This window comes from Falco naumanni, chromosome 19 (genome assembly GCF_017639655.2).
Source record: "Falco naumanni isolate bFalNau1 chromosome 19, bFalNau1.pat, whole genome shotgun sequence".
Taxonomy (NCBI): Eukaryota; Metazoa; Chordata; class Aves; order Falconiformes; family Falconidae; genus Falco; species Falco naumanni.
In genome coordinates, this window is record NC_054072.1 from 2,745,167 (window position 1) to 2,760,779 (window position 15,613).

Below are 15,613 nucleotides of genomic sequence, written 5' to 3' on the forward strand. Positions count from 1 at the left end.
GCCTTTCCAGAGCACTACTGCATAATCAGATGGAAATAAGCCCATATTACCAAATGAAGTTCAAGAGAAGGATTTAAAAAACAGTTATTAAAATTTCCTCACATTAGAAGACAGATTGGCAGGAACAGAAAGGGAATTATAACAAGGCAGCTATGGGGCAATGCGCTTGTATCGCAGCCCAGGTTACACTTTGCTTTTGCAAGATTTTAGGTCACGACCGAGTTTTATCTTTTTTTGCAGTACTCAAACCAAGAATGGAACACTCTCTGCAGAGCTCTAGGTGGGGAGGAAAGTTACAAGTGACCGCTGTGCTCCTCTGCCCCCTCCGTTACTGATGCACATACGTAAAGCCAAGCACACACACGTTACGCAAGTGCTCAGTTCAGGCTACACCTCGGCCCTTGTGCTTACTCCGATGCTCTTTCCTCCTCCCAAAAAGGTCTTTGCAAGAGAACAAAGCTATACCAGAACAGCACAGCCGAAGACCGGTGAAACCAAAAGCTGACATCAAGAACGGGCAGAACGCCAGACTTCAACTTGGTGATGCCTCGAACTTACAGCAAATACACCTACGGCAGGGACAGCGGGGCACAGGGCCCTTGTTTTGAGCTGGGACACTCTGCTGGGCAGACAGAAGAAAAGAATTGGGCGTTTTCCCAAAGAGCTACAAAAATGAAGAGTTGGAGCACCCAAATGTCAACTGAACAAGCTGACATGGCTCTCGTAATGTCAGAAGGGCTACTGCATCCACTGCTGATTTATTCCATCACATCCACCTTTTATATAATGGCTAAACATCCACGAGATGCTAAATGTTCTCCTTCCCCCTCCTTTTTTTTTTTCTTTCTCCTTCCTCCTACTGCTGCAATGGAGAGTTTCCCTGAATAAGGCCACCAATTGAAAAAAACAACAAAACAAAACAAAAAAAAACACACAAAGACAGAAAACCCCCAAGATTTAAATTTAGGATCTGCAGTGAATGCCAATAAGCCTGAATGAATTAACTTGGGGCGTGAAAAACCCACTTGTCTTTCAACGCCAGCCTCTACAGCAAACTGTCCTACATGTTTACCATTTCCAGAAACACTGCAGTATTTATGCCCACCTCTAGTGCAGGCTCCTTGTGCTCTTAAAAAAAGGCCGACTACTACCAAAATCGGGCAGTTTGGCCATCGATGCCACTGGCAGCCCAAATCCTAACGCACTGGGCGTCAATTAAGACAGAAGAAAAAAAAATATATACATATAGCTATCGATAACAATGCAGACTCGACCATTTTAATGATGCTGAGTGCTTCTGCTAGTAAACAGGTCTCCTGCCGTGGCTGCATGGCAGGCTCGGGAATCTGTGCGAATCCTTCTGCTCGTTTCAACCACCTTGGAGACAAAAGCGCCTGCAGTTTGCAACTGTGCGAGGGGCTGCCACTAAATCTATCTGTATTTACCCTACCGATGCAATCAAAACAGCCAGGCATCAATTATCCTCCTTCTTCCTCAAGCATTAGTCCCAGGAGATTCCGGGTTTATACAACAGCTAATAAGACAAAAATCTGAGGTTTTTTCTATCCTTTATCTTTGCAGGAGGATCGCATCGGGTGCACGCAACATAAATCAGAGCAGTCAGTCATAAGAAAAATGCGTCACGGTACTTTTGGCCCGTGACAGCAATTCGGCAGTAACCTTCATCAATATTTAAACGCAGGCATCTTTTTAAACTCTCCACCACTGGTCTCCAGGAGGGAAACTACCCACCCCGAGAAGGAAGGGGGAAAAAAAAAAAAAAAAAAAAAAAAGAGAGAGAGAGGACGCTCCATGCATCACGTAGGGATTCTGTGCATCCCCTGCATTTCCTAAACCCCCTGTAAAACCTAACGGTGCAGCCCAGAAATGTCACACCTCACTCAGCTCCATTTCGGAGCTCACTTTTCCACCAGGGAAGGAGGACTGGGATGGGTGTGTCTGGGAGCCACTGCCAGTAATGAACAACTCTGTGTCAAAAAAAATAATAAAAAAAAAAATATTATTTATATAAATGGCTGTAAGAGCCCGTTAGATGGGAATAGCTCGCCTTACGTAAGGAAAAGTTAGTATCCTGGGATCTGCAATACCTGCCCTAAATCGGCTGCCGGGATCAGGCAAGGGGGGGTTTACGTAACGGCTCCGTCCCTTTTCCCCCAGGATTGCACCGAGGAGCAGGATTGCACCGAGGAGCGGACCCAGCGTTGCCAGAAGCTTCTCGGGGAAACGGAGCAAACCCTGCCCCATCCCCATCCCACTGGGGCAGGGGGCTCCGGCCGACCCCCCCCCCGGCCGGGCTGGGGCAGGAGGGCAGCCGCCTCCCCCCCCCTTCCCTCCCCAGGCACATCGGTGCGGCTGCCCCCGCGGCGGCAGCGGCGCGATCGCGGCGATGCAGCGGCTCGAAGCCGCCCCCGGCCCCGCCGCCCGCGCCCCCCCCCGCCCCCCCCCGCGGAGGAAGCGCCGCGCTACGCCCTGATCTCATTATCCTGCCCCCGGCCGCGGCCACCGCTGCCCGCGCACACAAAGGGCTTAATCCCCGCGCACCCCTCCCCCTCCCCCGCTTTTATTCCCGTGCACTCGACTCACCGTGATCCGTGGAATATTTTTCTTCCCCTGATAAGACATCTTGGGAAATCACTCCCCAATTTATTTATTTAATTTTCTTTTTGTGTGTGTGTGTGTGTGTGTGTGTGTGTGTGTGTGTGTGTGGTCGGAGAAGCGGGGCGGCTGCTGTATCGCTATTGTCTCCCGTGCAGCAACTGCTCCCCGACCTCCCCTCTACCGGAAAAAAAAAATAAAAATAAAATAAGAATAAAAATCAATTCCCCCGAGCCCTAATCAATGCGATCACAAGGATGGGGAGCGGGGGGTCCGCCGGGGAGGGCGCGGCGCGGCGGGGAGGCGAGCCCTGCTCTCCGCAACGGCAGGAAGGGGAGAAGCTGCCACCCCTGCGCGTCTCCCTTTCTTCCCTCTGCCCGGAGCCCAGCCCAGCCCAGCCCAGCCCGGCCCAACCCAGCCTAGCCCGGCCCAGCCCGGCCCAGCCCGGCCCAGCCCCGGCCGCGCACGGAGGGGGCGAGCGCCGCCAGCAACAACGGCGGCGGCAGCGCGGGGCGGCGGCGGCAGCCGCGCATGCGCCCCCCACCCGCTCCCGCCCCTCTGCCCGGCGGGGGGGGCCGCGCAGCTCGGGGCGCCATTGGCCGAGAGCGCGGCGGGATGCAAATGAGAGGCGGCTGCCGTGCAATGGGGAGAGGGGGGAGGTGCCCGTATGCAAAGTGGCGCAGTGGGGACGTCAGTGCAGGCGCGGGGCTGCGCGCGGCTGGTGGCGGGAGCGGCCGCCGGGGGCGGGGCGCGGCGGGGGGGGGCGGGGCTGCCAGCGCTCCGCCGCAAAGCATGGCGCGCCGGGTGCGGGGGCTCCAACGGCTCCCCCCGGGGTGGGAGGTGGGGGGGGGCAGGGGGCTGCGGGCACCCCCCTCCTACCCCCGCAGGAGGAGGGGGGGCTGCCCCCGGGGCGGTGGGGAGCGCGCTGCCCTCCATCTTCTTTGTCCCACCCCGCCCCTGGCGCCAGCGGAGCGGGAAGCTGGTGGGACGCATTAGCAGCTTGGGGGGGGGGGGGGGGGGGGGGGCCGAGGGGAAATAAGGTTTGGAGCCACTCCCGGGTATGTGATTTCTCAGCGTGTCAGCCACGCCTTCGAAATGCCTTCTACACCCCCTTGTCCAGAAAATGCAGCCCGGATTCCAGCCCCACCCTGTCCCCCCAGCCCTGGTCACTAACCTGGAGCTTTAGTGCCAGGGAAAGGTGGGCTCAGAGCTACGACGGTGGTCCTCTCCCCATCACTCTGGCCATTTCTTACTAGTCCAGTGTTGCAAACTCCGCGTTCAATGTTTCAGTCACACTTGGGGTCTTAAATTTCTCAGTCCCTGAACTCCATAAGCTGGTACTTCAAGGAAAGAAACGCATTAAATGGCACAAATATGTCCTTATTTACAGTGCACTTGCCCCCAGTGCAACGAAGAGCAATGGGATTCATGGCCAGAGTATGGGACAACCATTCAAAAGACATCTGTTTGCTTACACCAGCTCCTCTTACATCAGCTGCTCTGGGGGAAGGTACGAGACCCCTTTTGAGGAAGCCACAAACAGCACAAACCCACTTCTGCTTGAAGGTTGTAACAATCCATGACCAACAGACTCACCTTCTTCCCTCAGTCACGAATGAATTCCACAACACACAAAGCAAACTGCAAGCTGCTAGCACAAAATGCACTGATCTTTTACCTACCCGAGTAGTTCTGTGAAACACAGCGTGCACGGCCCCTAAGATATTAAAACCTTTGGTATATCACTGCAGTAAATCGTTACAAAGGCAACATCTGTTCGAACAGGTGACTATCAGGACCTTTTATGTACATTAGTTCACAGGAAGACTGTACGGCAAAGAGTAAAAGAGCTTTTCCTGGTTATAGGTAGGGCATCAGGCAACATTTAAGTAGCTAATATGCCAATCAGTTAATATCCAATTAGTAGCAAAGGAGTAAGTGGCTCACTATGACAGTAACAAAATGATTAATTTGTTAGCCTGCAGGGTTTTATTTTGATTTAATGATTAGAATAGACAATACTAAATGAGATATCCTGCCCCTCTCTGATCTGTGCTGGAAGAAGTTTTGAAATCTCAGCATATTTTTGCTCAGAACATGGAAGAAAGCATCTACATCAGATTTCTAAATTTAGACAGCACAAGTGCTCCTTTTTTCCCCTCTTTCACACTAGCATTCCTCCTCGATTTCACATCTGAATGGTTTCTTGCCTTTGCTTGCCAGGTAAAAGCGTGTCTTCAGCTCTAAAGGCAGCAGCCAACGCTGCCGAAGGGTTTGAGCGATGGCATCGAGGCCCTTGGGCAGCTGACCTGAGGTGCTAAGTCCAGCTACCATTTCAAGATCCTGCCCTGGCAGCAGCAAGATGATTACAGAGGAAGGACCGCCAACACGGCAGAGGAACCTGCGCATCTCCAGCACTGACTCACCTCCCCGACCTTGGGCAGGTCACGTCTCCACGTTATGCTAAAAGTTATGGAACAGCAGTACCGGTAGAAGAAACAGAGGCACCTTTAAGGGGTGATGTCATCAGCACGCTAATATTTCTAAAGCTATTCTCATCTGCTCAAAGACAGCTATTTAAAATACTTTTTTTTTTTTTTTTAAAGGCAATCCTTACTGCATATGGGCCTAATTCAGAACAGCAGTTATTGAACTTTGAATACGTTCCATAACCTGGATCCAGTAGCGACTAGGTTCAGAAAGTAATAGCGAATCTTCAGATGACACTTAGCTTTTCCTTCCCATCACCATGTTGCAAGAACCTAAGTAGTACAGAATAAAATACATGAAGAGATTAAAAGAGCTGAAAAACATGGCTGTTCAATATTCAACATCCACACAGCACCAAATTTTAAAAACTTCCATATGACCAGAAGGACCAGAACTGAGTTCCCAAGTCTATCTTCTAGCTCCATTACACCAAGTGCCAATACAGCCCAATTTTCTTTCCTTTTAGGCATGAGCTAAAAGCTTGTCAAAATAAATAATTTAAAAATTATTAACGTACTTGCAAAGTGGCTTGGTTAGCCCTGCTAAACAAAGGCAAGGCATGGATATTGTCTGTTGTATAAATAGACGTGAGGAGAGGTGATCAGGAGGGAAGGAGAAGAGCTGTATCTAAAGGACAATGTTGGGATGAGAACAAGCGGAGAACAGAGTCAGAGAATACCAAGATGCGTGCCTGCTTTTTTTTTTTTTTTTAAATAAAAGCTGATTCATTCCTCTGGTAAAGCTATACTTTGTGTATCGTTTCCCCCGTGGGTTAAACGAAGAAAGATGATTATTTATGAAATATCAGGGCCCGGAGTTGGGTCCAAAGTTAAGAGGAGAGTTGAACCCGCTTCGTACCTCCTTGCAGGTTTGTACCCGATCCAGCTGTCGCACAGCGGTGCCGTTACCTGCCAAGGTACTGCGGGAAGCGACAGGGTTTCTAGATAATGTTGCGGCACTTCGTCTTCCTTAGGTCTATTAATGCAGGCGGCAGGCTGAGCAGGCTAAAATTAGAAGGTGCTACAGAGAACGCACGCTGCCAAACCTTCCTTGCCAAGCGTCAGCGGAGGAGAGCGGTGCAGCGCGGCTGGCCAGCCCACCCCAGCTCCCGGCCTGCAGCCACCACGACAGGACCAGCAAGATCGCTGCAGCCAAGTCACAGCAGCAGCAAAGAGCACCGATATCTTCAATTACACAACATCAGCACGTCCGAGGGCCCCGACGATAACCCCCCAACAGCAAAAGAGGAGAGGAAATGCACAAAACAGAGCATTATGCCCACATTTGCAGCGCCAGCGCCTACCCCAGCCATGTATGGAGCTGTGCTCTGCTCTGGCTGCGTGTCCCTGGCCCGTCCGCAGGATGAGGGCACCTGGGCGGGTGTTGGCCAGCAGATACACCAGGTTGCCATCAGCCATTTCTGCACAGATACCAGCCAGCGTAGGACATCTTGTGCAGGCTCTTTGCAGCAGAAACGCATTTCGTGCTAAAGGAACTGTGTCTATGTCTAAATTTGTCTTCCGGAAAGGTCTAGAGGGAAAATGGCACAAGAATATGAGAATCTCCGCACAGTGATAATTATGCTAAAATAAATCATCACAGGCATCCGTTGAAGTCAATTTACATCAGCTCTGAATCCTAACTTTACAGGTGCTGTGCACTACCATCGTGCACTTAGCGAGGAATTTTATTCCCCACTCTGGAGTTTATGGATGGTTGGGGCGGGGGGGGGGGGGGGGGGGGGGGGGGGGGGGCGGAATCTATTAAAAGAGTCTCTTCCTCCATGGAATTTCAGCATAATTGCAACAAACGCCGCAGAATTTCTGCAACACCTGATTGCTTTTACTCCTACTGAATTCTTAAAGGTTAATCCACAAGGACATTTTGCTATGAAATTATAAAACCTGCAAATGGAAACACGCTTTAAGATGTAACAAAAAGAGGGATCCAGAGATGGATTTAAAGCATTCCTGGAAGCACCTGAAATTTTAGCCCTACAGCATCAGCAAGCTCTGGATTTCCCTTTAGGCTTGTTGGATGCCAATAATCCCCCCTCCCTGTGGGGATTCGCCCCCTGCCAAAGCCAGCAAGGCTCCTGGTTTTGTGATCAGAGGCAGCAGGACCAGGCCAAAAAAGTTTTCACCAGGTCACCCATCAGGCCCTGACTTTCTGTCACCATTCCACCTGTGCCCATTGCTGCATCAGCTCCGAGTCTCAACAGCTTCAAAGGAGTTTCCCAGGGATCCAGCAGTCCCCTACATCTCACCAAGTGTTGGGAGGATTAAATACAGGCTGACACATGACACGAGGAGTACGTCTGTCCTTCCCAAAAGATGATGAAAGAACTGTCCGTTATTAATCACTACATGTTAAATTACAGAGGGGAATTATACTTGCCAATGGGCATCTTTTAATTTGTTTTGTTATCTTACAGGAGAAAATTGTCCAGATATGGAAATTACCACAGAGGTCAAAGGTGCTACTATGAGGGAGATAAAAATCATACAATTTCTCAGAGAAACAGCCTAATCTTTTTTGAATATAGACTATTTTAGATTATGAGAGGGAGATTCACTTTCCAGCCACAAAAACAGGTCAATAAAAATGCATGTTTGATCTGCAAATTAAAATTAAGCTTTCAATTGATTTTGTTTCCTTGAAAATCCCAGGAAACCTTGAGAAAGTTCAGAAATAACCTTCTAAGATGACTGTTACTATCAGAGTGCGTTTCTTAGAGGAACTGTCCTGAAGCATTTCGGGTGCTCTAGAATCTTAATAGGCCTTAAACAAGTCCAAGCCACTGCTCCACGGTTAATTTACTATCACCTCACGTTATCGGGAAAGAGACAGCCCTCGTCAGGGTTCTAGACAGGGATTGCTCTGCCATGAGTAGTACGATACATGGCAAACATGTGCACTCCTCTCTGAGCAGCTACACTCACGCTGTGACCTTCATTATAGTTAAATACAGCATTTCTGGAACAAAGGCATGGGACACTTGGGCATCCTTGTCCTTGGTCCTCCCTTTCATCCAGTGGCGAGAGTTTAGCATCCGCAGGCCCATGGGAACCATGATTAAGATCTAAAAAAATGGCTATTTTCACAGTGATTTTCACTACTTCTTAACATTATAGCCCCTTCTCCTTCCCCAAAAACCTACAGGACAAAGCATCAAGCTCTCAGCAATTGCTTATGTCAGCCAGCTTGGTCTATCTCTGATGTACATTACCCCAGACAATGAGCAAATTCAATTCTGGCCTCTATTCTCCCACCCTGAGATTCATTCCAAATCTCTGGGAGGTGACCAAAGAGCAGGATGGACATGGTGCTTCTGTGTGAATCGTAAACAGGTTTGGGTTTTTGGTAGCTTTCCTACAGCACTGCTCCCAAATGCCGTCCCTTTTTAGGGTAAGAGAGTTCATGCAGAACACACACATCACCTTGACGTGAGCTTTGCTGCCTACGTCATTTCCCAACTTCATAACACCACCACAGAAGATAGACACAGATTTCATGTGCCACAAGACAGACAAGTGATACGGGGAGTTAGACATGGTCCTACAGGTTAAAAAAAATTCAGGCAGACTTAAACAACTGCTCAGCACCTACTAAAAACAGACGGCTCATGTCAAATGATGGCCAGGGCACTGGCATAAGGGTGGCACGCAAAGCTGCCACCTCATGGTGCCAGGCACTGCACCCATCCCCCAAGACAAAGCCTGCTTCACAAGGTGCTGCTGAAAGCCCAGACCTCTGACAGGGCTCAGCTCCAAACCGAGTGGGGAGATCTGGCCCCAGGTGTTGAGGTTTTCCCTCCAGGCTTTAGCCCAAATAGCATGTTGTCCCTGTGTCACAGCCCCTTGCTCATCTCTGCGTGAGAGACTGTGGTATAGATAAATTCCTGCCACAGCACCGACAGACCACTCCACCAGACGCCCACTCCACATTCCAGCTATGCAGATGGGTGGCTTTAGGAGGGATCTAAGAAGTGAAGAGGAATTTGGCATTTGTGCTCATCATTGTTAGTTTTTCTATGGTTTGGTGGGGTGTTTTTTTTCCAGTAGTCAGACAAACTATTATGATCCATTGGAAGAACACACAAGTCATCCTCCTTTATGATTATTTTGCAAGCAATGATTGTCGAAACAAGGCTAGAAAAACTGCAAGCATTGTAACCAATTAAACTTGGAACTGCATTTCCAGCTGTCTGGAACAGCTTCTTTGTTTTACACAACAGTTCCATTAACGTTCCAGAGTCTATGATTATTTGAGCTCTCAACAACGTCCTGTTATTCATTATTTTCCCTCTCCAGGAATGAACAGCCATGATCCTGAGAGCTTTGAGGTTTTAGCAGAAAGTCCAGTCATGTCAAAAGCTTCATGACACTGCAAGCGATTCCTCTCCTGTCAATTCTAAAATAAAAATATTTTCCTAGTCTCTGATTATGCGTTATCGTTACTTAGCTTATTACACTAGGACATAGCTTTGCTGGTTTAGAGCAGCAGTTCACACCCAGTGCTCTGCACTTCCCAAAGGTCCGTGAACTGTTTCTAAGGGATGCAAAAAAGGTGTGTGAAGGTGTCTGTTGCACAGGGGAACCACCTGAATCACTGGACTAACAACAAGATGGCAATGGGAAACTGAGTTAGCGACTTAAGAAGAGATCTGGGATCCCAGGGCTTGTACTTGCGTTGAAGTGTCTTAGCACCTACTCAGACTCTCTGTGCAAACTAGATTAAAGCAAGTCCCAGGCCTGCTGATCCCTCCTGCAATCAAACCTTGCTTTCCCCATATAGATGTTCCCTAAAAGACTGTCTCTGTCCCAAAGAACGTCAACAGATGAGCAAGACAGAAGGAATACCAAGCGCACACATGGGAAGCCTGGGAAACAGACACAGAGGAATGACCCAGGTAATGCAAGCAATGGCCAGGGTTTTTCAAAACCCAGAAGAATGCAGGTGTCTCAAGACTGTTCATCTAAGGAACAGGGGACTAATGCCTTGGGAAGTCATTTTATCAGTCCCCCTGCTCTGAGACGAGGTAGCTTCCAGCGCCTGCACTGACTACTACAAAGCAGCGCTATGAGTAAGTGCCGCAGGTCCCTGGCCTGATGCTAGCTGAGTAGCAAATCCCTGTAGGAAACGGGCTTACAGGTGCACAGCCATGAAAGCCAGACCAAGTGCTTGTTGTCTCACTGAAGAAATCCCAGGTTTGAACATGACATTCCTGTTAGACCACAGTGATGGCCCCACTGAGGTCAGGGCTTCAGAGCACAACGCAGTGCTCCGACACTGAACGAGCCGCTCCAGAACCAGCCATTAACAGCCTAAACAGGGAAGATGACAAAGCCTAGGATGCGAAACAGAAACACCACTAATTCTCCGAGGCCTGACAGCTGTGAAGGAGCAGAGCTTGCCTCAGATCTGCTGAGTTGCAGACCTGTTGAATAGGTCACTGCCTCCAGAGGCTTAACTGCAAAGCAATGCTTAAACTAAGAGCGCCTTCCTGGTGCCTCTAGAGATGATCTTAACCCTGAATTATAAGGCAGCATGGCCCAGAGGCAATAAAGCGAGGCCATGATAGATGCCTACAGAATACCCTAGACAGGATAGACACAAAGAGATTTGATTACCCTTATCTTTACCAGAAGAACAATATATTGCAACTTAATGTGGAATAATTACATTCCTTTTTTCATCCTCTGGACAGTTAAGACCTTGGCAAAATAAAAAAAATAGCTTGTCCATCTTGCTCTGCCCGTCATTTCAGGGGAGATTAATACAAGATCTCTCTATACAGTGACAGAAAGGATGACTCTTTTAAACCCACTTTGGGTCCAGTCACTGGCTAAAATACTTCCACCTATCTTCATTGCCTCCAGTTGCTCAGCACCCATTCCCATCAGCTCACAATATTGTCCTTTGGTTGCTGAAACAGAGCATGGACTGACCTTCTTGTATGTTCATTGTTATAGTATCAAGAAAAATTGCAACTATTGTCAGCCTGAAGCTAAAGAAAAAGAAGCAGTAAGGTTTCTAGCCTATTGTGAAATAATTCACACAAGTTAAAAGTTCAAGATCCTATAAATTAGCATACTGTTCCTTTCTACCATAGTTTAGACCCCCATCACACCGAAACAGTGTACAGGCTATCCAGTGTGCACCGATTTCAGGTGTGTTATTAAATGCTTTAAGACAGAGGTTTGAAAATAATGGGCTAAATACAGCTGCAAAACTTCAGAAGCCTTTTAACTGCTATCTGATATTACTTTAATGCACTGTTTCCTTTAATGCCACTCCTGCAACATTTTTTTTTACTTTTTTTTTTAATATGGTGAGATCTGATTATCATCAAAAACACATTTCTATTAACTACACCGAAGTAAAAGCCATTTTTACCCACTGAGGATCTAACCATTGATTCAAGCTATAGATGCAGTCAGCTGGAAAACCATCACAGCTAAAACACTCCCGCAATAAAGTGCCAATCCATAGCAAGACATTTATAATAAAAGACTGCACTTACCCAAATGCTCACAACCCCTCACAACACAATCCACTGGCATCAGTGTTATGTAAAGCTAACGAGAAACAACTCAAACGTTTTGCACTATCCCATTATTTCATCCCCTCAGTTAATGTTTATACAACAATCTTCAAAAATAGAACCAACACCCACACTTTTTTTTAAGAAGTGATTAATATCCTGTGTGGACTTCTGATTTTTCACCACGTTGTACTTAAAAGTTGTGGGGTTTTTATGTTTATTATTATACTGGTACCCTTTAATCACAAAATAATTGATCTTTTCAGAATTGATATATCACCTGTTTATACTTATGTCCTGCAGGACATCATCACTTCAAATTGTCTGAAATTAGTCCTGAAAATGTCCCAAATTGCAAAACCTTTGACTCCCCAAGACGAAAGGGCGTATGCCCTTTATTCTTGAGACGCACCTTGGTTAGTCCAACAAGACGAATAGATCAGGGAAAGTTACTCAGTTAGTAGGCACTTCAACATGGTCAAATCAAACCATAGGCATTTGTAGTGGCAAACTTTTGTTTGGGTTTGGCAAATCGGGTTTAATGCGGCACGGAGCACATCCCACTCCTAATTAAAGGTTGCTGCGTAGCGCTTCTGAAAACCAAGGCCTTCCTTTGTGATCTCACCACAAACAGCAGTTGTGCAAACAGGGCTGGATGGAGCCCTTAGGTTACTGTAGGTAGGAAGAAGCAGAGTAGGGTCTGATGTGGGGAGGAGCCCCCAGTAATACTCCTAGTAATATCTCACATTTCTTCTGAAAGCAGGAGAAAGTGGCAAACAAGCCCATCATATAAATTCCAGGCAGACTTCTGCTCTGTATACGCAATCTATACCGTTAGTAAAACCCAGGAGGTATATCCTAGAGACAGTCTGCAGAAGAAAGGACTGCTCTGTAAACCCACTGGGGAACTGCTCACAGAAACTCTTTCCCAGTATGCTGGGAGTTTATCAGTTTGCTGGTTGGTGCTTCATTCATTTCCACTCTTCCAGCCTATGCATAGGAGCCAGCATTGTCTGAGGAACGCACAAAGTGTTTCATGGCTCAGATCTGAATAAAGCTTCCTTAAATCTATTTATCGAGGAAAGCAAATGTGCATGGTCAGCTAGACCTATGGGTTGAATGGGTTTTGCCTCAGGAAGGGGACAGGCTTTATTACACCACAACACATACAGAGAGTGAGAAAATAGCTTCAGGGGCCTTAAAAGACTGGGAGGAGTTCACTGGGTTTCTAAGAGAATGCCACATTCCTCTGAAAGTCCCAGATCTTCCCGAGGCAAGAATTCCCACTGTAGCCAGAGGCCTTGATCAAAATTGGTATTGAAATACAGCTCCCAGGGGTCACGCTGGAGTCTGCCCTCCCCTGGGAGGAGGGGGTAGGAGTTTCCCCTGGAAGAAGCCTGCAGGGATCTGATCCCTGTAGGTGGAAGCTCATTGATGCTCTTTTGCTAACAATTGCATTTCTGTTCCAGTGAGCTGCATTCACTATCTGGGTGGGGCATTTTTCTATGGTTGTGCTGGGGGCAAATCGCCTAAGAAACAAAAAAGTCGGTCTCTATCACCAAATAGGAAGGCAGGGCGGGGAAAGGGAGGGTGGTTATGGGTGCGGGGGCTCCTTTCTTCTTCTGCCCTCCTCCCCGTGCACATACATACACACCTGCAGAGAGCACACGGATAACATTAGAGGTCTGGCAAGAAGGCTCTAGGAGAGATGCTGCTGCTTAGAGGAAGACATTGACTGCCACATACATGCAGGTGACATAAAAGCAAGAAACTGCAGGGTGGAAAGGATACAGCCCTTCCGCAGCCTGTCGCGTGTTCAAGCTGCATCTCACACACACACATACACACACACACACACATATATATATAGAATATATATATGCACCCACCTTGTCATTCAGGTTCTGCAGCGCCTCCTTCCCAGTGGCACTCCTGATCTCCACCTTTCTCCCGAAATCAACAGATGGTTCCCCTCCCTTCCCGCTCTGCCTGGAATAGACGGACGGAGCATCCGGACCCAGGTGGGCAACATCCTTCTGCTTCGCCACGACTTTGTTAGATCCGCGGCCCACCGAGAGGGAGTCGAAGTCGATGGTCTTGTTCTCCAGGGAGCCTTCCACTGGGCAGAACATGCCACAGAATTTTTGCCGGGGCTTGGGACTGCCTGAGCCCAGGTTTTTGAAGAAGGCTGGCACTTCTTCTTCCTCACCCTGCCGGCCCGACTGCTTCCTCTCAGCCATGGCTTGTGTGGTCTCCCTGCTAAGGGAAAATAATAACAGCAGTAACCAGGAGGATCCTTCACACACACACGCACACACACCAGAAGAGGAGAGGGGGGGAAAAAAAAAAAAAAAAAAAGATTGCTCTGGGTCCTAGAGATACGGCAACATCAATTGCAAAGGGCTGTGCCTGGCAGATCCCCTGCCCCCATCGGTACAATATAGCCTGTGGCTCGCTCTGTTTTCTGTGATTCGGTGCAAAGTTGAGGGAAGGTTGGGGCAGATCCTGCTGCAATCAGGGGAGGAGGTTTCAAGTTCCCAGCATCCAGATGGGGAGGGAGGGAAAAGGAGAGAGAGAGGAAAAAAAAAAAAAAATCCTCACTCTGCAGCAGAAACTGAGGACTGATCCGGAAGTGATGCGAGTGGTGAATTGGCAAATAGACTCGATCAGGTTGGAGCAACAGCCCCCATCACACACCCTCGCCCCCCTCCCCTTCCCCAGCGTGCTGCTCTCGCTACAAGTTGCGGAGAGGCCGATGGGGACTGAGCACCCCCCCCCACCTCCGGCCGCTCCGGAGGCGTGTTCCCAAGGCAGGGGGAGAAAGGGTCTCTTCCTTCCTCCCACCACCCTTTCCCCTTCCTCCCCTAGCCCCGCAATGGAGGAGTCAGGGAGTGCTCCGGGAATCCTATTGTTTCTCACTTTTCTCAAGGCAGCGGAGCCGGAGGGCGGGGAGCAGATGAGATGACGGTTGGGTCAGTGGGGCTAGTGGGAGCCAAAATGCTGACTCATCATTTTGGGTTTGGGGGCATCGTTGGTGCCATGACTCGGGTAGACCCTCTTCGCGGCGGGCGGGGGGTGGGTGGGGGTGGGGTTGATTGATGGCACTGGAAAGAGAATGAGAAAGAGAGACAGATGGGAGAGGGGTGTGGGAACCGAGGGAGAGAGGAAAATGTGCCGTTCACCAGGACTTACCTCCAGGAGCCGAAATTAGTGACCTTGCAAGTCAATTAAGCCTCCGCAACGCCAGCAGCCCCCAGTCCCTCCCCGCGGGGGATCGGGGGAGGCAGCCAAAGGCGGCTCCGGCTGGATGCAGGTTTCTAGAGGAGGAGACAGAGCAGCAGCCCCTTGCCCGTGCTGACAGCGACCCTGCGCTGGGAGACGGGGAGCGAGTGGCCGCGGAGCCCCCCCGCCACCCCCGGGCCGCGGAGCCCCCGGCCGGGCCGGGCCACGGCGCTGTCCCTTCAGCACCACGGGCTCGCAGCCCCGGGGGGGGCGCAGCCCCGGCCAGGCGCTCGCCCCGCACCCCCAGCCCCTCCCGCCACGCAGCGCCTGGCCTGAGCCGCTGGGCTCCAACACCCCCTCCTGCTCCTCGGGGCTGGTACAGCTGCATGTGTCGGGGATCCTTTTTTACTTATTCTCTCGGGTTTGTACCTAAATAAACAGCTCCAGCGGCTGGCGATGCGGAGGGAGGGTCGCCTGAGTCATTTCCCAGGGGCTTGTTCCAACAGGGAACACCGAGGGGCTCTGCGAGGCCGGCCGAGGCTGTGTAGGTGGGAGGAGAGACATTTTTATCACAGAGGTAAGTGGTGCGGCACACAAAAGGTTTAGCTTGGCTGTCTCCACCTGATACATGTTATTAACACGGCTGATCTGGGTCCTTAAGCCTAATCCATATGCAACGTTGCTCCGAACCAAACCCAATCACCAAGCTGTTTACTCCTATGCATTATTCATTGATAT

At 49.5% G+C, this 15,613-nt stretch overlaps 1 protein-coding gene across 2 annotated transcripts in view; it reads right to left on the minus strand.

Annotated features, from left to right (window-relative positions):
* The window catches only part of DPYSL2 (dihydropyrimidinase like 2), a 55,631-nt gene extending 40,654 nt beyond the window's left edge, over positions 1-14,977 (minus strand). Inside the window, exons 1-2 of one of the 2 annotated variants that reach the window (XM_040618038.1) lie at positions 14,846-14,977; positions 13,543-13,912 (exon numbers count right to left, since the gene is read on the minus strand). In XM_040618038.1, coding sequence (XP_040473972.1) covers positions 13,543-13,893 — 351 coding nt within the window. In that variant the 5' untranslated portion in view covers positions 13,894-13,912; positions 14,846-14,977. Of the gene's footprint in view, positions 1-2,604; positions 3,018-13,542; positions 13,913-14,845 lie in introns of those variants that run through there. The other variant, XM_040618039.1, reaches the window with a different exon arrangement.
* Positions 14,978-15,613: the final 636 nt, after the last annotated feature.